The 23491-nt window shown below is 40.0% G+C and overlaps 2 protein-coding genes across 5 annotated transcripts; one reads left to right on the top strand and one right to left on the bottom strand.

Moving 5' to 3' along the window:
• Window positions 1-148: 148 nt before the first annotated feature.
• Window positions 149-18429, top strand: mars1 (methionyl-tRNA synthetase 1). Of its 2 annotated transcripts, XM_005456383.4 has the most exons (22): window positions 149-463; window positions 1799-1889; window positions 2784-2862; window positions 3155-3286; window positions 4871-4946; window positions 5129-5313; window positions 5637-5746; window positions 5831-5947; window positions 6149-6352; window positions 9427-9628; window positions 11130-11204; window positions 11464-11634; window positions 12096-12191; window positions 12982-13099; window positions 13296-13509; window positions 14916-15047; window positions 15355-15459; window positions 15731-15926; window positions 16519-16590; window positions 16876-16902; window positions 17187-17318; window positions 17830-18429. In XM_005456383.4, exons 1-22 carry the CDS (start codon window positions 361-363, stop codon window positions 17977-17979), a joined length of 2787 nt encoding a protein of 928 aa, XP_005456440.1. In that variant the 5' UTR covers window positions 149-360; the 3' UTR covers window positions 17980-18429. The 2 variants fall into 2 exon arrangements, with proteins under 2 accessions (XP_005456440.1, XP_003451873.2); XM_003451825.5 differs by lacking the exon at window positions 16876-16902 and having other exon boundaries at window positions 152-463.
• Window positions 18430-18757: 328 nt separating this feature from the next.
• On the bottom strand, window positions 18758-22618 carry ddit3 (DNA-damage-inducible transcript 3). Of its 3 annotated transcripts, none has more exons than XM_003451826.5 (4): window positions 22461-22618; window positions 21082-21143; window positions 20506-20714; window positions 18758-20314 (listed from the first exon to the last, which is right to left on the bottom strand). In XM_003451826.5, exons 3-4 carry the CDS (start codon window positions 20659-20661, stop codon window positions 19544-19546), a joined length of 927 nt encoding a protein of 308 aa, XP_003451874.1. In that variant the 5' UTR covers window positions 20662-20714; window positions 21082-21143; window positions 22461-22618; the 3' UTR covers window positions 18758-19543. The 3 variants fall into 3 exon arrangements, with proteins under 3 accessions (XP_003451874.1, XP_025762785.1, XP_013130973.1); XM_025907000.1 differs by having other exon boundaries at window positions 18758-20311; XM_013275519.3 differs by lacking the exons at window positions 21082-21143; window positions 22461-22618 and having other exon boundaries at window positions 18758-20343; window positions 20506-20649.
• Window positions 22619-23491: the final 873 nt, after the last annotated feature.

Genomic DNA, 23491 nt, shown 5'->3' with positions numbered 1-23491 from the left:
AATGCACTCGTTATACTCTGTGGCGTGTCCCGTCAGAGAGCGCACAACACGAACAGCGTACTCCGGCCGGAGATGCTGATCTACTAACAAAGCGCAAGCACACCACGTTACTGCTATAATGACTGTTTTTGAAGGGGTTTATGGGAGGTGTAGTCATCTAAACAGCGAACTACTGCTTCTCTGAGCGGCGCATTAAACTTCCTAAAACTACATCTCCGTCATTTTTAACGGCGCCGACAGTGTTTGCATCAGCGTGGTCAGCACTCACCGGCGAAGTTACAACTGAGCAGCGGCTTGTCTTGTTTAAAAGTGATAAAAAATAACAACCAGTATTTAGTTTGTGTGGCTACCAACGGACAAATGAAGCTGTTCGTAAGTGAAGGCAACCCGCACTGTCTGAAGGCGCTAGCAGCGTTAGAAGCGACGGGAGTGCAGTGCGGCGTCCAGTTTGTCAACCACGATGGTAAGAAAACCTCGTGAGGTTAGCATTCCTCTGTGTAATTACAACTAATAACGACAGTATTTTGGTAAAACATGCTAGCCGTTATGCAAGTTTTATGCAGGTTTGAGCTAAATTTGTCCTTTAACGGTTGTGATTGTGTACTAGCGAACTAGCTGGTTAGCCAGCCTTCTTCTGGTGGCATCTGTCTGTCAGTGTCAGTCACAATGAATGGAGAGAACAATATCTGCGTCTGAGAAGCGGCTAGAATTACCTTTACTGGACATCGCAGTTCGTTTGTCATGTTTTAGGCTTGTTTGCTTGTCCAGCTTCATGTCGTGGTGTTTGTTTGTTTTTTAGCCACTGTGCAGCTACAGCTACAGCCTGTTTGAATTAGCTTACCATTATAAAGTTAGAAGACTGTGTTGTTTTTATTAATAAAGTACATATTTATATATAAACAGTGTAAGGTTATTCTAGGTATGATTATGTTTTGTAGGATATTTCACAGTCTCAGAATTAGAAAAGCCAACAGGTAGAACACGTTTTGAGAAACAGGTTTTTCTTTATTCATTGCTTTATTGTTGCTGTGAGACGGACATATTTCACCAAAGCTGACACTAGGCAGACTTAAGTGTGCCAAAATGTGATGTGGCATACATGTCCAGCACTGTTATTCCTGTTTGGTTGGTTTTGGCTACACCCAACAAAGTCACTGTTAGGAATCCAAGAAGCCAGCCGAAGCCAAAAAACCTTTAGCACGCCGAAATCAGACAGAAAAAGCAGCTGTGGAGTGTACATGTTCTTTCCTGGTACCCCGGCTTCCTTCCACAGTTGAGAGAGGTTTTAGTAAAGTATTTGGGACTCATAGTTCTGACTTATACTTGACGATATTGGCCCTTTGCAAAACTTGCTTAGATTAAGTTTAGCAGTAAGTTTTAATTTAATATTCTGTGAAATAGTTTCTAATAAAATAGTAATAAACTTCAGCTTCATCCTAACCCCAGATGTGTGCTAATCTCGTCTCACAGAGATGAATAACAAGAGCCATCTGGCATGTGACCACTCACATATAAACTGTCTTAGAGATGGTGAAAAAAAAAACACAGTTTAAAAAGTATTTTTATACTAAATCCAAAATGTTGCTCATTACTTCAGGTGAATGCATTAAAAGATAAATGTCTGCTGTAATAATGCCGTATAAAGAACCACCATTCGTGATCCACTATTAAAAATCTGTGCTCTGACTAAAACGTGTGACTGCATTTTCCGCCCTAGATTTAATAAACAATATTAATCCAACTAGTCCAGGAGTATAATATTTGTTAAAAGGTTTTGTCTCTTTTTCCATTTTCCCAGAAAGGGTGGTGCCTTTCCTCAGCCGTCCAACATTGCCAGCTTTGGCCCTGCCCAGTGGACAATACCTTTTCAGTTCCAATGCCATCTGCCGGTCAGTAAACTGCACATAGGCTTTTTTGCTTGGCTCTTTATGAATGGTAGTGTACCGTTAGGTCAATAATTTGCTTGAAAAAGATGCAAAGTTTGTAGTTTTGCTTCTGTACACCACCATAGTGGATTTTAACTTAAATAAATAAATAAAATAAAGATGGCAACCCAGCTTGACCTTGCCATGAAAGTCTTGCCATGAAGTGCAGACTATCAGCTTCACCTCAACAGGCTTGACAAAATGTTTGGATTAACTGTTTATGATTTGCTGCAACTTTTTAGACTTAAGAATTCATTTTACTATTTCTATCAGCAATCACACCATTAATAAAAATTAGTTCTCCAGATCTGCTGGGAGTCACACATACCAATGCCATAACGTTACCTCCACCATGTCTGACCAATGATGGGGTATGCTTCAGATCACGAGTTGTTCCTTTGCTTCTCTGTACTTTTCTCTTTTAATCATTCTGATGCAAGCTGGCCAAGCTGTTTTAGATGTTTTTCAGTCTAATTTTGGCCTTTATGTTCTTGAGTGTAACCAGTGTATTGCACCGTGTTGTAAACCATCTTTCCATTTATGAGTGTGCCTCTTAATTGTAGACTTGACAATGATACAACTACCCCCCACAAAGAGTGGTCTTGTGACGTTGTTTTTCTAGAAATAATACTATCATCATGCACTTTAGTTGCCTTTCTGTTTATGTACTGAGTCTAAACCACAAAAACCGTGTTTTTGTCCAATATAATATCAACCCATCTGTATGTTTGGGCTTTATTTCCCAAGTTTTCTTGCTGTCAGCTTTGGTCAATAGAACCAAAACTATGCTGTTATGCTTTACCCGTTTTAGCAGCAAGTATAAAATTTATCTCTTACTGTGTGTTTTAAATCCCTTAGATACCTGTTTGAAGTAAATGGACAAGAATGCAGTGAGCTTTGCGATCAGTGGCTGGAATGGGAGGCCACAGTTCTTCAGGTATACTCTACATAAATAAGCAGACCTTTTAGTTTGGTGTTAATCTGCTGTGTTAAAACAATTTTCAGTTCATGCTTTTGTACGTTCTCTTGTACAGAATCCTCTTACTGTACTTCTGTAAACCTCATGGGAAAGCGGATGTAAATCCATGCTGCTAAATTATTAAAACTCACGCTATCAAAAGAACAATGTACAGAAACAAGTGTTAAGCAGTCTGTCTAAGTAATTCTTTAACCTCAGTCGCACTTGGTTGGTAAATTGTAATTAATCTTGTTTTGTCCTTTTTGCGCAGCCTGCATTGCAGCAGGCTCTTCACATGGCAGTGCTGCAGGGGAAGAGTTCAGAGGTGTCCAAGGTTCTCCAGGGTCCCATAAACGTTTTGGAACAAAGCTTGAGCAAAAGGAACACACCTTATTTAACTGGGGTACAGTATCATGGTCTCCTGTGTATCTTCCTATGTCAGTGCATGTTTACCTGTTATATACCCCAGTCAGGCATAGCATTATGACCACTGACAGGGAAAGTGAACAACACTGATTATCTTTTCATTGTGGCAGCTGTTAGTAGGTGGGATATATTAGGAAGCAAGTTAGCATTTTGTTCTCAAAGTTGATGTCTTCAAAGCAGGAAAAATGCTCTTGTGGGGTTTCCTGTCTGCAGTGGTCAGTAGCTATCAAAAGTGGTGCAAGGAAGGAACAGTGGTGAACCAGCAACAGGGTCATGGGCTGCCCAAGCTCACGATATGTGTGGGAAGTGAAGCCGGGCCCATGTGGTCCAATCCAACAAACAAGCTGCTGTAGTGCAGATTGCTGAAAAGTTAATGCTGGTTCTCATTGAAAGGTCTCAGAATACACCGTGCAACACAGTTTGCTGCATATGGGACTGCATAGAGGCAGACCAGTCAGGATGCCTATGCTGACCTATCCACCACCAAAAGCACCAACAATGGCCATGTGAGAATCAGAACTGGACCACAGAGCGATAGAAGAAAGCCTGGTCTGATAAATTCTTTTACATCACATGGATGGCTGGGTGCGTCCCTTAGCTGGGGAACACCTGGCATCAGGATGCACTATGGGACCAAGGCAAGCCGGTGGAGGAATTGCCTGTGTGGTGCTTTGGCAATGTTCTACTGGGGAACCTTGGGTCCTGCCCTCCATGTGATATGTGCCACCTATCTAAGCATTGCTGCAGACCATGTACACCATTTCATGGAAACGGTATTCCCTGATGGCTGTGGCCTCTTTCAGCAGAGTAATGAGCCCTGCTACAGGGAAACAGTGGTTCACACAGCAACGAGATTGAGGTGTTGACTTGGCCTCCAGATTCCCCAGATCTCAATCCAATCAAGCATCTGTGGAAAGTGCTGCGCAAACAAGTCCAACCCAGGGATGTCCTACCTCGCAACTTACAGGACCTAAAGGTTTTGTTGCTAACATCTTGGTACCAGATACCACAGCACACCTTCAGGGCTCTAAGAGTCTGTGCCTCAATTGGTCAGGGCTGCTTTGGTAGCAAAAGAGAGACCAACACAATATTAGGCAGGAGGTCATAATGCTATGCCTGAAAAGTCTATTGTGTGACTACATTTAGAAAATAAAGAAAACACATTTTCAGGCTTTTTCAATCTATAAAATATATACTTGATAGAAGTCAGTAAGTCAAAAGTTCAAAATATCTCTTTTAAAGTTTATCTGAGCTTGACTGAGCAACTCCATTGGGCGCGATCTGGCTCCTCTGGCAACATTTTTCTATAAAACTAAAGAAAAAGTGCTGTAAGTGCACACAGCAAGGAAGTCTTAGCTGTAGGTGTAGTACTTTTTTAGTGAGATGCAAGCACATAAAAGCTGTAAGTATTCATGATTATTCTCTATATAGAAAGTTGCAGGTGCAAAGATGAATCCCTCTTCTCTTTTGCTTGGGGATTTCAAAACATTGTTAATTCAGAAACAGTATTTATTTAGCAACTGCTTTAAACTAATGTTGAATTAACTGTGCTGTGTTTCAGGATTCTGTTTCAGCTGCTGATCTTGTTTTGTGGGCCGGATTCTTTCCTGTTTTATCTGATTCTTCACTAACACTGGGTAAATATGAATGCATTTTAAAATCCATTATTATTTGACATGTATTGCTGGCTATTTCCCTTTTGCTTTGCTTTATTTAACTTACTTTTTCATTCAATTTCATCTTTGAATGTTTAATTTCTGATTTCTCTTTTTCATGTATTTTACAAAATTTCACCTTCCATCTCCTGATCTCTTTTCAGGTGAACACAAGTCTTTGAAGGCTTGGTTTGACCGTGTGGCTGCTATGAACGCTTGTCAGTCTGCTGCTCAGAAAGTGCTACAGGGAAAAGGACTGCAGGGCATGAAAAGCTATATGCAGAGGCAGCCTGCTCCTCAGAGCAGCCAGTGCAGAGAGACACAGCCATGCAATAGCAACTCTGCTGAGGTACCTGCTACAGTATATCATCAACTATTAGACTGAATGTGTTCTTACTGAGGGGCATAGATTCAGTGCCTTACTTCCAAACAACACATTAGGTTTCTAGGAAAACATTGTTGGTTTTCATTAACCTATAGACGCATGCACTACCACAAACATCGTTTATACTCTTTAAAAGCACAGTATTTTAAAAGTGTCAGTTAGATTTAAGAGCAAATGTTAGAACACACATTTAGAGGAAGCCACTGAATGTGTGGATAGCAGATCATGCTATAATAGCGGAGAATATGTAGCGGATAATGATTGTCTTTATTTCCCGGTTTGATTAGGAAGAAGGAGGCGAGCGTGTTGTTTCAGAGGAGGAGATGGAAGCAGCAGCTCTCACTTGGAGTAAGGGTTTGAACACTTGCCCTCCAGCTACAAAAAAGCAACACCCCATGTAAGTTATTAAAGGCACCATCATTTCACACACACGTATACTGTTAAGGCCAGCTAAAATTCAGTTCTTTTTTTTTTCCGCTAGTTTGCCTCAGGAGGACAAGCGAAATGTCCTGGTGACCAGTGCCTTGCCCTATGTCAACAATGTCCCCCACCTGGGTAACATTATTGGCTGTGTCCTCAGTGCTGATGTCTTCTCCAGGTAGGAATTACATTTTGGAATCTGTTGACAAAACAATCATTGTTCCTTTCAGCAAATGCAAACTTTACAAACAGTACCTGAATACACAGACATCCTTGTACATGTGTAATGGAAAGGCCTATGTATGCTTGTTCTATGTTTTTTCACTCATCACCTTTGAGTCATAACTCTTCTACACCTTACTCCATCTGCTTCTCCTAGGTATGGCCGCCTACGAGGCTGGAATATGTTGTTTGTGTGTGGCACAGATGAGTATGGCACTGCTACAGAGAACAAGGCCAGAGAGGAGGGCCTGACACCCCAACAGATCTGTGACAAGTACCACGCTGTTCACTCCAGCATCTACAAATGGTTCCAGATTGACTTTGACTATTTTGGCAGAACCACCACCGAGAAGCAGACAGAGTAAGTGAGAGGGCCTGTCCAAGGACATGGGTGAGAACAAATGAGTCTATTCTTAAATTGGTAATTGAAGACAAGGTTGTTCTTTCAAAAAACATGGGTATCTTTAAACAGAGAAGCCAGCAGACTATAAGATCATGGTTTTTTTGACCAGAGTCCTGACAGGTTGGATGTGGGTCTGATGAATGGAAACGTTAGTGTTTCTGTATACTATAAAATTATATAACATCGGATTAGTATAATCTTGCCCTACATACCAGTAGTGGAAGTCAAGCCATAAATGAACCATAAACTGTACTTCTCTTAATCTCAGAGATTATAGAGCATGGCTTTTGAATGTAGGTTACTACTGCCTACTTTCCAAGGCTTTACTGAATTCTGTAATTAGAAATGTCTGTAAAGGGTGGAAATATACGTTGACCTGGCGACTCATGAATCAAAGGTTCTGCAGAGGGACTAAATTCAAGTCCACCCCAGACCATTTTCTCCATTCGCCCCCTGTCCCTCTGTCTAGCCTCCTAAAAGCACTAACAACTAGAGATGGCACGATACCACTTTTTTATGTCCGATACCGATATCATAAATTTGGATATCTGCTGATACCGATATGAATCCGATATAGTGTGTTTTTTAATCAATAAAACTGTTTTGTTAATATCTTGCTGCTTTTTGTATAAGTTCATACTCAAGTTAAAAACAAAACACTAAAGCTATTCTGTTATACCTGTATGCAAAAAATACACTGCACCCAAAATATTTCATAGTTCAGCAATACTGATCAATCTAATAAACTTAAACCTGCTCCATCCTCTAAAACTCCCAGCAAAAAAAAAAAAAAAATAGGGAACCACCCCCAACCCTCCACCTTGTGATGCTTAATTGACGTAATCAACTTTAATTTGATGCAGTGTGAAAAAGAAAAAGAAAAAAAAAAAGCACAGAAATCAATTATTTTTCAAGAATAATTAAATAGATTCAACATCTTTCTTCAACAGAATTGCAGACTGCACAGATGGTACCTTCCCAAAGGAAAAAGTAATATAGCTTACTAGGGTATATTAGACTTAATAGTTACTATATACAGTAATGGACTTCTATACATTTTACATCAGATTAAAACTTTGGGTGTAAGATTCGGATAATTATTTATTAAAAGCTAGACATTTTAAATGAGAATAAGAAAGAAAAGTATGTCTTCGTGCCCCCCTTTTCCCTGTTAATGCCCTATCGGCCCCCCTGGCTAAACTTTGCTAGATACGCCCCTGCACAGTTACGTCAGCTACGTAGAAAAGGATCCTGGTGTAGAAAGTAATATTAAATAAATTCTAACAACAGCTTATCAAGCTTAAACATGCTGCTGTTGTTCAGCTGCTGGTTTCCTCTTTCTGGCACGAAGTGGGCGATAAACAAACAAGAGACGGACTCGTGACAGAAAAGCCGATCAGCTGATCATTGATCAGTTTCATGATTGAAGCAGCAACAGCAGAGGGGGAGAGAGAGAAGAGGCAGTCGCTCCATATATCGGTTGTTAAGCTTAACGCTGGAATGCTTTACAAACAGTCAGAGATTAACTTACACACTTGCTTTACTTCTCTCTGGGATAACTTCCTCTGAGATGAAATGCCGGATTGTTAGAGGCTACAAATACACACAGCCGCTCTATCACGTGAGGCATACTGCTCCGACGTGCTACGGTTATGAGCAGAGTTACGCCATGTCGCAAGTTTTTTGAGGTGCTTTTTTGATATTTAATGGATCGGATTACATTTTTTATTTCCCTCCGATATCCGATCCAGTAATTTACGTCAGTATCGGACCGATACCGATACGTAATATCGGATTGGTCCATCTCTACTAACAACACGACTTATTTCTTTTCCTATGTATTTAAATAATTACAGAAATGCTGAGTTATATCTTATTTTGCCAAAAGCATTCACTCACCCATCCAAATCATTGAATTCGAGTGTTTCCAAACACTTCCATGGCTACAGGTGTATAAAACTCAGCAGCTAGTCATGCAGAATGCTGATAGAAACATTTGTGAAAGGCTGGGTGGCTCTCATGGGTGGTGATTTCTTTTTTCTTTTTTTTTTTTTTCTTTTTGACAGTTTTTCTAAGTTAATTGCTGAGTAATCAGAAACCGGTTGTATGTAACTGACAGCTCGATTAGATTCAACTGGAGACTGGTAGCAGACTGACTCTTATGGCAACATAAGATTGCCATAAGAGGTTTTAGTGACAAGGCTTAAAACGTTTTGTAGCAAAAACATTACCAAAGAAAGATGACTTTAACTTTGTATCTATTAGATAAAACAGATATTGACAAAGTTTAACTATGAGGACATAAATTGCACTTAAAAATGGATAAAAATCATAGTAACTGTTATTCCAGTACTCAGCATATCGCAAAATGCCCACATTTGCAGTAATATCATGTTGTGGTAACATCGTATCGTGGGGTCTCTGAGTCACACCTCTGACGCATGGCCTTTTCTTCATGAAAGATTAGTCCTAAATTCTAGTTATTGCACACTGACAAGGACTACAAAGATAAAAACTCTTGTTTTGGGACCTTAGCTTTGATAAAGTACAAAATAAAAGACATCAAACACCATGCACCAGTGCAGTGTGCTTTGAGAAATAAACAGCCCACAGATTAAAGGCTTTTGACTTGATCCATTAAAAGGAGGTTAGGCCTTAGATTTTACATTTACTAGCCCACAGCTGAATCGTCGTTCTTTTGTTTGTTTGTTTGATTTTTTTCATTTTAATTCTTTTTTGTTTCATCTTTTTCTTATCACTCAATAGCACCAACCAACCATCTTCTCTTGATTTTCTCTTTTTCTCTTATGTTTTTTTTGGGGGGGGGCATTCTTGCTGAGAAAGTTTACGTCCATTTTTAACCAACATAAAAGAGCAGCATTGATCCATGATGGCAAGAGAAACTCCCCAAACTGTGATCAGGCTTTAATAAATGATCCCAAGATAAGACTGTATCACTGTATCTAACACAGGTCATTGTCTATAATCCAAAAGTATCTTTTAACCACCGTGTTCCTCTGTTAATCTTTCAGGATAGCTCAAGATATTTTCTGGCGACTTCATGAGCGTGATTTCCTAATAGAAGACACTGTGGAGCAGCTACGCTGTGAAAACTGTCAGCGATTCCTGGCTGACCGCTTTGTAGAAGGTATCTGTCCACACTGCAGTTACCCTGAAGCTCGTGGTGACCAGTGTGACAAGTGTGGGCGACTCATCAATGCTGTGGACCTCAGGGTGAGTGTGGAAGAGCAGCCTGTACATCTCATATCATTGTAGTCTCTATAGTCATCATAACTATTGATGACTATAGAGAGAATTGTGGTGGGAGAAAATGCTTGAAAACTCACATGTAGGCAGTAATTGTAATGACTATGTTTTTTGTTTCTGGTAGTGTTTGTGTGTGTGGGATTCTGTCTGTGAACACGAAAGCTTGAACATTTTTGAGTGTGGTCTAAGAAGGCTTTGTAGGGGTGTAGAGTGGGGTCATGTTAGCAATCCATTAAAATTTACTTTACGTCCACTAAGTTTTTTCTAGGTTTTCAATTATTTATTTTTCAAAAATTGACAACAAATAAAGTGTAACTTAGAAACTTTGATCTTACAAGATTTTTCTGTGGAATGTAACTTCAAATTATTGGTGGAAAATGTGTCCACTCGCAGATTTAAAAAAAAAAACTTTTTCGAAGACCATATCTAAAACATTCACTAATTATTTTCACTTTATTTTTATGACTAAATTATTTTTTTATTATTTTTTTCAAAGTGATAGTTTAAGTTCTATCTGGTGTTTGAACTATTAAAATAGGCAGTTATATTTTTTTGGGAGGGGGTCTCAAGTATTTGCGAATTTCAGCTTTGCTGCAGATTGACTGTATGAGTCTAAATATCTAAATATCACAATACTTTAAGGTCAAAGAAAGTCAAACTTTCATAAAATGTCTTTTATCTTTAAAACTATTTAAAAATTCTACTGGCTTTGTTCATATTGGCAACATTTGGAAATGATACTGGTATATGGGCATTATAAATGTCATAGTTCTTACAGCACCTAAGAAGCCTCACATTTATATTTATAGATATATGTTTTTGCAAAAACTTTTAACAGATTGATACAGTAATTTTTGTCATTTTATAGTCAGAGTTTGCATTTATTTGAATAAGTTTATCGCTGAGGTTTTGTGCGATATGGTGTTGGGAATAACTAAAAATATGATATAACGATGTACACTGTTTCTGGTTTTCTTTTGTTTTTACTCATTGCTGGTATGAATGAAAAAGGTTTTTAGTTTAGGTTTAAAGCTTTTATGTAGTTTTAAAAAGCGCATAAAATATTAAAAATGGCGAGTCCTGCAGGTATGGTTATTGGTTTTGTTCCTTTTTTCAGAAAATATAAATATTAATGGAAAACTCTCTTAGTACTTCAGGAATGGGGTCTACGGTAATACTAGTTCTAAAATATGCCAATATGCATCACTTGTGTTTCTGGGCTTTATAGATTGCTGCTGGAGAATGCATATTATGCCTCTGTTACAATATTTAAATTTATTTATTCTCCCGTGTAGTAGAGAACTGTGAATCTAGAAGATGTTAATGTACTGCTGTGTTCACACTCTTAAAATTATATTTGTTTTCATGAATAAGTAAATATACATTCAATTGGTAAATTCAGAGTAAAAATTCTTGTCAAATGTTGCTGTAATCAATGATTATCGGTGTTGGCCATGATCTCTTCCAGGAACCTCAATGTAAGGTCTGTAGGCAGACTCCAGTCATCCGCTCCTCTAAGCATCTTTTCCTGGACCTGCCAAAGGTATGTTTTTCACACTTCATTGAATGCCCTGAGCCGTCCATTCTCAGTTCATACAGTGCTTCTTTGGTCACAGGGATGGAGGCAAAGTAATCCAGTTTAGTAAGTTTAAGGTATCATTGAAAGACAGCTTGTGGAAGGCAGTTATCCCTGCGGTAATGTTATTATATAAACAGCTTTAGTCTTTCAAAAGCTGTGCTTTAGAGTTAAGACACTGGGTGTATTTTTTCAGCATTTTCATTCTCCTCTTTCTCCTATGCAGCTGGAAAGTCAGTTGGAGCAGTGGCTGGAGAAGTCAACCAGCACAGGAGATTGGACAGCAAATGCCAAACAGATCACTCGCTCCTGGCTAAGAGATGGACTCAAACCTCGCTGCATCACCAGAGACCTGAAGTGGGGAACACCAGTACCTCACGCTGACTTTAAAGAAAAGGTCTGCTTTTATTTAAAAGGAAATGGTTACATCACAGATCTCATTTTCTTGATTTTCAGTTTGGTATTTCTGCAGACTTTAAAAATGTACTTATTTTTTTCTCTTTGACTTCATATCTAAAGTCATGTTTTTAACAACTGAAATGACTTTGTGCTTCATAACCTCGTCGCAAAAGCTGCAGTAACTGACATATAATACATAATATCAATATATAATATCATATTTCTTTAGGTTTGGCTTATCAAAACATGTTAATAACTTTTAGCACACACTTCTGGAACTTTTTTTTTTCTTGCACACTAACACTCCAAGCATGCCATTTCTGATCAGGTCTCTGTGCATCCTTAGAATTCATTCTTTCAATTTTTTTCTACTTTTCCTTTTGTCATCATTATTAGTTTCTGTAACAAAACATAAAATTTTGCCTTTTATCATTTAGTTCTTGCTTTCTGTCTTTGTAGGTGTTCTACGTGTGGTTTGATGCCCCCATTGGTTATCTGTCCATTACTGCCAACTACACCAGCGAATGGGAAAAGTGGTGGAAGAATCCCCATCAGGTACCACCCCCCTAGCCCAAACCCCAACAAATGTCAAAATTCATGAGCCGTAGAGAGTACTGATGCACAAGCTTGGCACAGATTTTTGTCCCCTTTTCCACAGTGAATGGATCTAATAGCTTTTTTTACTCCCCCATCTGGTCTTTTTCATTAGAACGTGGTGTATTTCCTAGCTCCATATAACTCTGATGTGCAACAGAGAAAGACATTAGCATTTAGTTTTACCCCCACGGCTATAATTTGTACACAAGACATTGTGGTGAAGGATATATACGGCTGATCAAGATTTGCCCTATGAGATGTAATGCACAACATGTTCAGTCTTAATATAGTTTTCTAGATGATTTTTATTTGAGGATCGCTCTTTGTGTTATAGTTTAAAAAAAAAAAGGAGGAACCATTTGACATTTTCTCTGTACATTTGAGTTTATTTTAACAGTACACACAGTTTAATACATATCACGTGACAAGCGGGAAGTAAGTACTCTTCAGTTAGCTTCTTCATTTACATGTCTGCTCAATGGACCTAAAATCTGATAGCTAATCAAAGTCAGGCATTTGCTCACATAAGCATCACTATCTTCTTCACTCACTGGCTCATCTCTCCATCTAAAACCCCGGGATTGATCCCCTTTTATGAGTGTGTGATGCTCTGTATTTGCAGAAGGAGAGAGAGAGAGGCAGAGAGGGGGATTGGGGATAGCAGATAAGTCCTCTTTGAACTGGATGATCTCATGATGATCTAATATGATGTCACCCTCACAGTGCACTGTATTTTCTTTGCCGCCAGGTGGAGCTGTACAACTTCATGGCCAAAGACAATGTGCCTTTTCACAGTGTGGTGTTCCCCTGCTCTCTACTGGGAGCCCAGGACAACTACACTCTTGTCAACCACCTCATTGCCACAGGTAAGCACTTATTATAACTGACCGATTTCGCCGGCTGATTAAGTATTTATGTGATTTTGGCTTTCTCAGCAGATGCTTGAAGTTGTTATAAAATCACATGAATGAAACATGGGTGCAGTGTTACTGGATGGGTAATTATGCATTTTGGTCAAAGGTTTGGGCTTTGACAGTAACCTATGCTGTAACTTTCACTCAGAATATCTGAATTATGAGGACACAAAGTTCTCCAAGAGCCGTGGTGTGGGTGTGTTTGGAGACATGGCGAAGGACACCGGTATCCCTTCTGATGTGTGGAGATTCTACCTCCTGTATGTGCGTCCAGAGGGACAGGATTCAGCTTTCTCTTGGGCAGACATGGCTCTGAAGAACAACTCTGAACTGCTCAACAACCTGGGCAATTTCATCAACAGGTTGGTAAAAGGCAATATGTTTTAAAGGGACTTCCTGTTCTTTTTTCATGTTTTACAAATAAAATTTACTTTAGACAAATTTCAGAATCTGAAAATGGTCAGTAAACCTAACAAACTCGAACTAGTCTCGTGTTAGGGTATTACATACAAATACTTGTTTTTCTGGGGTTTTTTAAGCTGTCTCCTATAATGTTATTAGTTCATCTCAGCCACTAGCAAAATAAAAAATGGGGCAGTCTACATCCTCAAGTTGCTCACAGTCTCTGCAGAAGTTTCACTCAGAAAGTAAATATGCAATAAAACTGTCATCCAGTCCAATTAACAACTAACTTTTCAGATTGTTGTACTTTAACTATTACAAGAGATTCACCCTAGTTTTCCAAATTTGTTTGGGATGGCGTAATTTAGCCCCAATTACATCGCCTCAAATGATTTTTAAAAGATCAGGGTTAAATCCCACATCAAAGATTTTTCTCAGCAGCTTTTTTTTTCCCAAAGTACCTTGATCTTCAAAATTGGTCTCGGGCAGCAATGCTGATCCCTAATTGGTTCAAAAATATCTTGTAGATTGCAACCAGCCTAAGGTGTTGGAGGAGCAAGTGTTCTGCTTCAGAAAAGAAGTTCTGTCCTTGCCTGGATCCAATCCCTGAATCACAACATCATTAGTGACAGTGTGTCCATCTTAGACACACATACAGATTTATAGAAGACTTTGTACCATCTAAATGCTGTTTATTAAAAAATATTTTGATGACAATTAACAAAACAAATATGGCTAAATGCCCATATTTACTAGCAAAAATACTGCTGTAGACTCACTCATTTTACCAGTAATGATATTGTTCTTTATTCCCCCTGAATGAAAAACCTCAGGGAATGTCAGTTTCACTAATTAGAAGGCTAAAACAAACAAAAGGACACACGAAGTTTATGTTCACACATCAGAATCTCAGTTCATTGTAAATTTGACATTCTTGTCAAAGCATTTTGGTCTCGCAGACCTTCCTCAGAGGCTGAGAGACGTGTAAAATATAGAACAGTGTGTTGCATCAGCCATGACAAAAACTTTCTCACCACGAACGTCCTCCTGATGCGCACATAAGACTCATATCAAAAATGACATGTTCCAGACACAGCTACAGTTTAGAAGCAAACAAGGAACTGAGAAGCGACTCCACGCAGTGCACTGTTGTGTTGGTTAAAATAAGGAGAGCACTGCAGTTACATATGGCAACAAAATCTATAATTTATAAACAATTAGCAAGTCTAGCAACCTGCCCTTCCCTCGTTTTGCTCTCACACTCCCTCCCCGATTCTCTCGCTTTGTCTCTCTTCATTCCAGCATTTTTCTCTGACCCTGTTGTTTATCTGCTTTGTAAAAAACCTCCTCTCGCTTTCTTCTCCAGAGCCGGCATGTTTGTCACCAAGTTCTTTGAGGGCTGTGTGCCTGTGATGGAGCTACAGGAGGAAGATAAGAAGCTTCTGGCTCTGGTGAGCTGGGAGCTGCAGCAGTACATCCAGCTCATGGACAAAATCAAGTAAGAATCACATACTAGTGACAAGCAACAGCAGTGGGCTGATGTTAGCATTTAGTCAGAAACATGCCAGCTTAATTAAAATGACCTTTCTAGAGCTGCTGTTGTCTTGAATTTCTTTTACACAATGATTTAAAAACTCAAAAATTAACAAATAAATTATCAAATAATTTTCTGAATTACTAGTTAAATTGTCAATTATATCACAAGCTGAAACTTTATGTGAGTAGACTGTGGGACTCGAGTATTGATGAAAATCGTCCTGCTGTCATTGTTGCGCTCTTAATGATCGATGTGAAATATTTCACAGAATCCGCGATGCGCTGAAACACATCCTGAATATCTCTCGTCACGGCAATCAGTATATTCAGGTCAATGAACCCTGGAAGAAGATCAAGGGAGGAGATTCAGAAAGGTGAGGCCTGGGCCTGGATTTGTGTTAGATTTTATTAGTTGTGACTCGACATTGTAAATTTTTATTTTATATTAGAGACTGGAAAATGGCTTGATAATTGTGGGTTTTTTAATAACAAACATCTCTGTTTAAAGGAGAAATTAATTTGATTTATCTCAGACTAAATGTCTTAAATTGAATTTGTCATAGAAAAAAGGTATTTAAGATCTAATTTGTCCATTTTGACCTATAGATTCATGTTGTTTCCGACTAACTTATCCGCTCTTTGCAGGCAGCGTGCAGGCACGGTGACTGGTGTGTCTGTGAATATTGCGTGCTTGCTGTCGGTGATGCTCTTCCCGTATATGCCAGCGGTCAGCCAAACAATCAGGGATCAACTCAACGCCCCTCCATCTTGCATCAACACCATGTTAGAAGGCAATGGCACCTTTGTATGTTCCCTGAGTGCCGGCCACCGGATTGGCGCAGTGAGTACAACCCCGACACGTATTACACACACGTTGTACATGTGTAGACACAGGAATGTATCTGTTAATGCTGGGTGATACAATGAGGATGCAACAGTGTGTCAACTGAACAGAACAATAGAATAATAAAGAATAATAGCCTAGGCTGTGTTTGGAGGCCTCAGCCTTCGAGCAAGCAGCAAGTTTCTCTCAGGCCACTTGTCCCTTCAGGTATAATTGTGGTGATTTGTTTGTGCCTAACAAGGCTCGAGTCCAACACTACTGCTATAATGATTTACGGATAAGTATCTGGACGCTACATCAATCGTATGTTAGAGCTTATGTGTACACAAATATTCTCATTTGTTTGAAGTGTAACGTTATTCAGCGTGTGGTGGTAGGCATCACGGAAACGCTGCAGATTTCTCATACATAGTTATGTACTTACTTACTTGCATAATCCTCTTTGTTCACAGATGAGCACAGAGCCTCCAGGTTAAATTTTCAGATATACTGGCCTTAGGCTGGATTGACGATTGCAAACTTTTGAAAATTCCTGCATATATTTTCAATTTTTACCTTTTTATTGCCTCTGCCAACTCGTTTTTCCCAGGTCAGTCCGTTATTCCAGAAACTGGAGGCGGATCAGATTGAAGCTTTGAAGAAGAAATTTGGTGGACAGCAGGTATTTGATGTTTATGGTACCTAATGGTCTGTGCATGAGCTCATTCGGGTCTTGTAGTAATATAGGTTCACCATATTTATGAATAATGAAATAAGAAAGAATTGATAAACTATATCTGTTCACTGGTATCTGTGAGACTGTCATGAAAAAGAATTTGTACTTAATTGAGCTGCCCGCTTTTTAAAACACGATATAGCGCAAACACACCGCAAATGTTTAAATTATGTATTAAGCATCAGTCATATAGATAAAAAATAATCCCTCTCTAAACCCTCTTGCCTCTAGCCTGAAGATGAACCACCTAAGAAGAAGGTATTGAGTGGTATTTGTTTGTGAAGAGTCAGTCCACAGTTGTTCTGGAGTGTCAGCGCTCATATACCGCATGCCTTCACTAACACTAGCTGCTAATTTAACATCCTCAAATTTTGTATTTTTACTCATCATCTCGTGTGATTCATTGTCCATTCATTGACTCATACAATCCCACTTGCATTTTGAGTGATGAGTGGTGTTGTCTGAAATGAAGTAATTACTGTGTAGAAATAATCCTCAAAATGCCTTCGATTCAAACATCTTCTCTCCGTTTCCACCTTCAGACACCAGTTCGTAACGCTGCCAGCGCTCAGTCTGCTGCTGTGCCAGCTCCTGCTGCAGCTGTTGAGGTGGGGACGGTGAACCAAGTGGACCCGGAGAAAGCCAAGCAGCTCACCCAGGCTGTGGCGGAGCAGGTGAGATCCTTAAATGCGCTGCTGATCTAAGAAAAGCCAATGCGGTTCTTCCATGTTACCCGGCATTGTAATCAATATTTTTGAATAATTTGAAATAAAAATGGAATGTACTGTTTTATTCTTAATTCATTTTTTGATAACTGGATAACAAAGCGTACTGTATTTTCCGCAAAAGGACAAAAAATGTCTAACATTCTGGAAGTAACGCACGTACAACAAAGCAGTTGTTGCACGCGCTGAATTTATCCGTTAAGTATAAAATCGACTATTTCCGTTTTTGAAAATTATTTTCTAATTTGTAGATTTAAAAAAAAAAATTGTAATAGAATTTTTTTTTTTTTTCAAATATTACAAGATACTTTCAGTCATGATTGTTGCCGTTAAATATTTGGAAATTCGTTTAGGCGGCGTCTTTGTGCAGACGAAAACGCACAATTGCAAAACTACAAATCGTTGCTTTTGTGATTTCATTCTGAAATTCTCAACAACTGTTTAATTTTACTCATCACAGGGGGAGAAGGTCCGAGCACTCAAAGCCCAGAAAGCAGAGAAGGCCGTGATCACAGCAGAGGTGGCCAAACTGTTGGACCTTAAGAAACAGCTAGCCCTGGCTGAGGGGAAGAACCCTGAGCCTGCACCTCAAAAGGGCAAGAAGAAATGAAATTTAAAAAGGGGAAAGAAAAAAGGATGGAGATTAGTCTAAGTATGGGTCGAGGTATGATAGTGGAGAATGGGAACGAGATGTACACAGAGAGAGAGAGCAAGATGAGGGTATTAGCTTAAGGCAAAGCCGTGACAGGATCTAAGACAATGTGGTATTGGCACTGAGGACTAATGAAATGCTGGATAGGCCGACGGGGAAATGAAAACAGACAAAGACAGAGTCAAATGAATACAGCTACAGAATGGAGGGATTTTTTCAAATCCCTACACCAAAAGAAACTGATTTTATACTCTCCCTGTGATAAAGTCAGCATACGATATTAGTGTTTGAAGGTGTGTTGTGCATCTAAAGATGTTTTTACATATATATATATATATAAATCCTCTGGAAATTTGTTTTGCTACAAATACCATTTTTAGATCCATAAAATAAAATGATTAGCTTCAGGAAAAAAAAATGTCTGTACTCTCCACCTTTCTCATTTACCACACACACACACACACACACACACACACACACACACACACACACACACACAAAAAGAGCACAGATCTTTAAGACAAATAATTACAGACACAGAAAAATATTCTACTTTTCTTGTTTATTGCAAATTGGGTGTGTTACAACGCAGGATAAAATGAATGTTATGGTAAAATACATAGATTCAATGCCATCAGTGACAAAAGCCATGCATGCAATATTCTACAATTAACAATTTAAGTGACTACAATGAGAAAATAACAGTGGATATGTTGGTATATTACAGTACAAGCCATTACAGTACAATTGTATATATTACAGCATTATATAAAAATAGTAAATAAGGGTAGAAGAGCTCTTAATAATTCTACCACAAATTCCCATAATAGAAAAGGTCAGCTTAGAAAGTATAGCCGGTTCCTACTTGCTTTATCTAAATACACATACACACAAGCCATGGGTTATACAAAAGTAAGAAAATGATGTCTTTTTTTTTTCCTCCCCCCAAAAATAAAAAGCATTCTCTCATACTCACACTGCACTGGGCACTTTCAGACTTTTCCTGAGCTCCTAAACTCTCCACAAATTGGGGCAAATAATCTCTGCTAGCCAGATTGCAGCCCTTAAAGTAGGAGTTACAATTTATTGCAAAATGGTGGGAAGATCTATCAGTGAAATGCTCTTTAAATGAAGTTCCTTTCTGTCCTACATGCAACTCAAAATATGGATCTCATTAGGCATTCCTCAAAATGACATTCATTAAAACCTCTGCATGATTTGCACTTAGAGCCGTCTGTTCTCCTTCATACATGCTGTGTCTTTCGAAAAGCCGCAATGCTGTTGCAGCCCCTTTCCTCTCTGTACCCTTTCATGTCTTGACTTTCATCACTTTCCTTCCTCTTGCAATCTTTATCTGTCTTTTACAAGAAACAAAATCCTCACTTATAAAAATTTATCTTTGGTTTCCATTCTTCTAAGAGGCATTTCATGACCACCCTGTTACACCTTTCCCCACCACTGCTTGTTCGAATTCTGTAGGACCTGACATATTTTATTCCCGTCTTCCTTCACCACCTCCCTCTCATTTTCTGGTGTTGACTAGTCTCTCGATAAGGGCTCTTCGTGTCCTCTGTACCTCCTCTCCCAGCCTTTCGATTTCTGCTTTAAGACGCTCGTTCTGCTCTGTCAGCTCCTGTACCTTCCTCTCGTTCTCCTGCTCTCTTTCTTTGCGACTCTTTTTGGTAGACGAGTAGGATGAGCGTTGTGAGGAGGAAACAAAAGAGGACAAGGCACCGTTGGCCCTCTCGCTGGTGGTCCTCTTGCGTTTTCCCAAACGGGAGGATGGGTAAACAGAGGGAGAAGACACGGGTGAAGAGGGAGAAGAACAAATTTGAGATGGTGACTGGGAGGCTGAAGAGGAGCAAGATGGCGAATCGGGGACACAGGGCAGTTCCTCCTCGCTGGCTGAGGGAGATGCAGGATGGACATTAGCCTGGTGGTGCTGGTGGTGGTAATAATAGCCACCGCTGATCACTGCTCCACTCGCATCCACCATTCCCACTCCTCCATCACTCAGCAACTCGAAGAACTCGGGAGGCAGCAAGTCACTGCCACCTCCTGCCGAGCCATCTCCACTTCTCCCACCCTCAGCCTCCACCTGCCGTTCTTCTGTAACAGCTGGACTCATGCAGGAGGAGGAGGAAGAGGAGGATGACGACGAGTTGTGATGCAGGGTCTGGGTGCTGTGGATCTCCTCTGTTGTCCTCTGGACACCGTCACCCCATGTCTGGCTGCCATCGGTCAGCCACGTCAGAGAGCAACTTTCCAGGACATCCATGAACTCTGGCTCCTTCTGGAAGCACAAAATGTAAATGTCAAAACCTGTAGAGAGTTAGAAGTACAAGTAAATTTCACGTCGTCTGGCACGCGAGTGAAAATTTTCACAAAAATTAAAATAAAAGAAAACAGAAAAAAAAAAGTGCAATGAACAAAGACTCACATTCATCATGGGTATGATACCATTTCATTTTTCAAACTACTGACCTCGGTGCATGTAGGGGCTCGTGCCAGTTTTGCCCCTCCTGTGTCAGAGCCCAGAATATCCTGCAGGTCCTCATACCACGCCTCCAACTCTGCACCATACAACGGCCCCACGCCAGGGGGGTACGGCGGGGGCAGGTGTAGCCACTCGGCAGTCATCTCGCCAATCAGTCGCAACGCACAGATACTCGGCCACACAGTTCACACTGGACCTGAGGGTGGGGGGGGGCCGCCAGAACCAGAAGTGTTTGGGAGGGGGCGTGAAAGGGAAAAGTGCAAAGCAGCTGCAGGTTAGATGACTGACATTGTGTTCAATTTAAAAATAACTGTAATTAGATATGACGTCCGTGTACACAGGGATTTAGGATGGTCTGTCTCAAAACTGAATACTATAGTCAGGCTTTGTCTACTCAATAATTAATCAAGTTAAAATAAAACAGAGTAACACAGAGAAAAATGCATTATTGCACCAACAAAATGAAATCAATTTAGGATGCCTTAATTCCACAATTAAATGGATGGAAAAATAAAAAAGATCACATTAAAATCTTAAAAGATGGAATAAATGTCAAATATTACCTTTAGAAAGTCTCCTTTAATCAAGTCTGGCAATTTGTTGGAGATAGCTTGTCCCAATAATTCTGCAAAGACAAATAAATATTTAGTAGGTAGGTAGGTAGGTTAGTAAGAAAAAATAGTGGGTTTTTTTCCCCCTGACTGATGGAAATTGCTGAGATTTCAAAATCAAAATAGAGATTTGGTGAACACAGAGCCAGCTGTGAGTGGAAACAAAAAGGTGCCCGAAACGCCACTGGTTTAACTGATGAAATGATAAAGAAGAAGAAAGAAGGCAAAATTCCTGTCACATAATTATTGTAAACAAAGACCAAGGTGCTCTCCACTGCGCCCCCTGCTTTTGACGGTCCTCAAAACACGCCGGAGTCGATAAACAAGTGGTTAAAACGCCGATGAAACTCAGGAGTCCAGCTCTGACTGTCTGCTCTGCTTACAGTGGTCTTAAAGACCAGCACACAAAAGCCATCACAATGACTGAAGTTTTGTCATAAAAGGGTTTTTAATGTGTAAAGAGAAAAAATAAAATAAAATACTTTGACGTAGACCGGCAGTGATATAAAATGTGAGCGGTAAAAAATAAAAATAAATCCCTGTTTTGCTTCCTCCTGTTAAACTCCAGATGTGAACGCAAACGTACACGCGTTAAAACTGTGGTGACCAAAACGCATGACATTTTTCCTTTTTAACAGTGTTTTATAATAACATGCGTATATACGTTTTTCCTGTTTTAGTTACATGACCACTGTACGCCAAGACAATTACGTCATGGAAACCCAAGTCCAGCCGGGGGAATGGGCGAAACAAAAGGAAACGTAGAGAGAAAAGAGAAAAGCAAAGAGTGGGATGGGTGGAAAGAAAAAGTAACGAAAACAGCTGCCCATTCAGCGGTGAGCGTTTAACCTAAACGGGAGTGTCAAAGTGCAGAAAACAAAAATTAAACACGTCCGATTTCATGTCGACAGCCCCATCAATTACTGTCAGACGTTACGGCGCAGTATAAAATCTGTTATAAACGCTCACAATCAATGACAGCTCAGATTTAAAGCGGTACATGCCTTCGGTGCTACATTCACGGAATTGTGTCAGGGCGTTCGGCACAGTCGGCTGCCAAAACATCGAAACTTCCTCGGCACAAGTCCGTGAGAGCTTGACAACTTGGAAAACAAAGCGGACAACACCTGAAAACAACTCAATTAAAATTATGATCGATTAAAGCAACTGTTACTCTAAAAATGGCTCTGAAATATCGGCAAAAAAACATGCACAGTGCTTTTTCGTTTTCCACTACACCGACAGAGCACTCCGAGAGTGTGTGAAGTCGCCGTTAGTTGTTCACTAAAAGATTAAAAACAGCAGAACTGCTAACAGGAATATCCGCTTACCCTTTTTCTTTTATTCGCTCGCCTTCTCGACTGTCTTGAATTCGAATGTAGATATTTTAGTAAAAATTGGTGATAGCTCATGTTAACCATTGTTCAGTCTTGACGGCTGAATGTGATTTTACGGAAACTCCCGGCGGCGTTTATATTGTGGGAGACGCCAACCGAACTATGCATGGGAAGGTAATTTCGGCGCAACCGAACAAGAGCGACAAAACCTGACGTTCCCATACACCAATCAGAAGAGCGGAGTTAAGATCTTTCCCTTGGTGACATCCAATAGAGTGACCCGAAAACAGCCCAGGGGCGGGGAAATCTTCGGGTTAGCTGGTTGTTCACACTAGCGTGTATAGTTTGTGCGAGCAGCAATTGTGATGCAGTCATAAGACGGCCAGGACGAATTTGGGGCGTATGGGAGTCACATGAAAGGAATGATGCAATGCTTGGCAACCAATTTCTAGCTGGGGATAACACCAGCAGAATCAGAACATGTTTTATTAAACAGTGTTGGCTCTAACAAAAATCTAAAAATATACATATATGCATGGATCTAATGTCGAAGAATTGTTTGTTTCCGGAACACAAAAGCTGAATCGATCCCCCCCACCCCTACTAATTGTTTTATCGTGAATTTAAAAAAAAAAAATCTGTTTTCTATCCAATCCATTTAGCGCTTACTTGCTCCCGTGACGTGTTCATTTATTGTGTTGCCATCCGCGTGCGTTTACCTGACTTTTGATTCCATGTGTTTGTCTAAAGTTTGTCCGTGGCACCGGCAGTCGCCGCACACCTGCCTTGTTTTGGTTTGTTTTTTGTTTTTTTTACCCCCGTGCCATGTCCGAGGGGGACATAAACCCACCTGCCCCCGCCCCCACCCAGACTAACGTCGAAATAACGCGTTTTTTGGCCATGTGTTAGGTGTTTGTCAGGTAACATTTGCAGCATAGCACACACTTGCACTCTTGCTCGTATTCTCAGCCATTTCATACCGCGCGCTCTGCTGCTGCTGCTGCTCCGCGCGAGATATGAAAACA

Source organism: Oreochromis niloticus, linkage group LG5, assembly GCF_001858045.2.
Source record: "Oreochromis niloticus isolate F11D_XX linkage group LG5, O_niloticus_UMD_NMBU, whole genome shotgun sequence".
Classification (NCBI taxonomy): domain Eukaryota; kingdom Metazoa; phylum Chordata; class Actinopteri; order Cichliformes; family Cichlidae; genus Oreochromis; species Oreochromis niloticus.
Note: the sequence above shows the minus strand (reverse complement) of the source record. Positions and strands in the feature narration are given on the sequence as shown.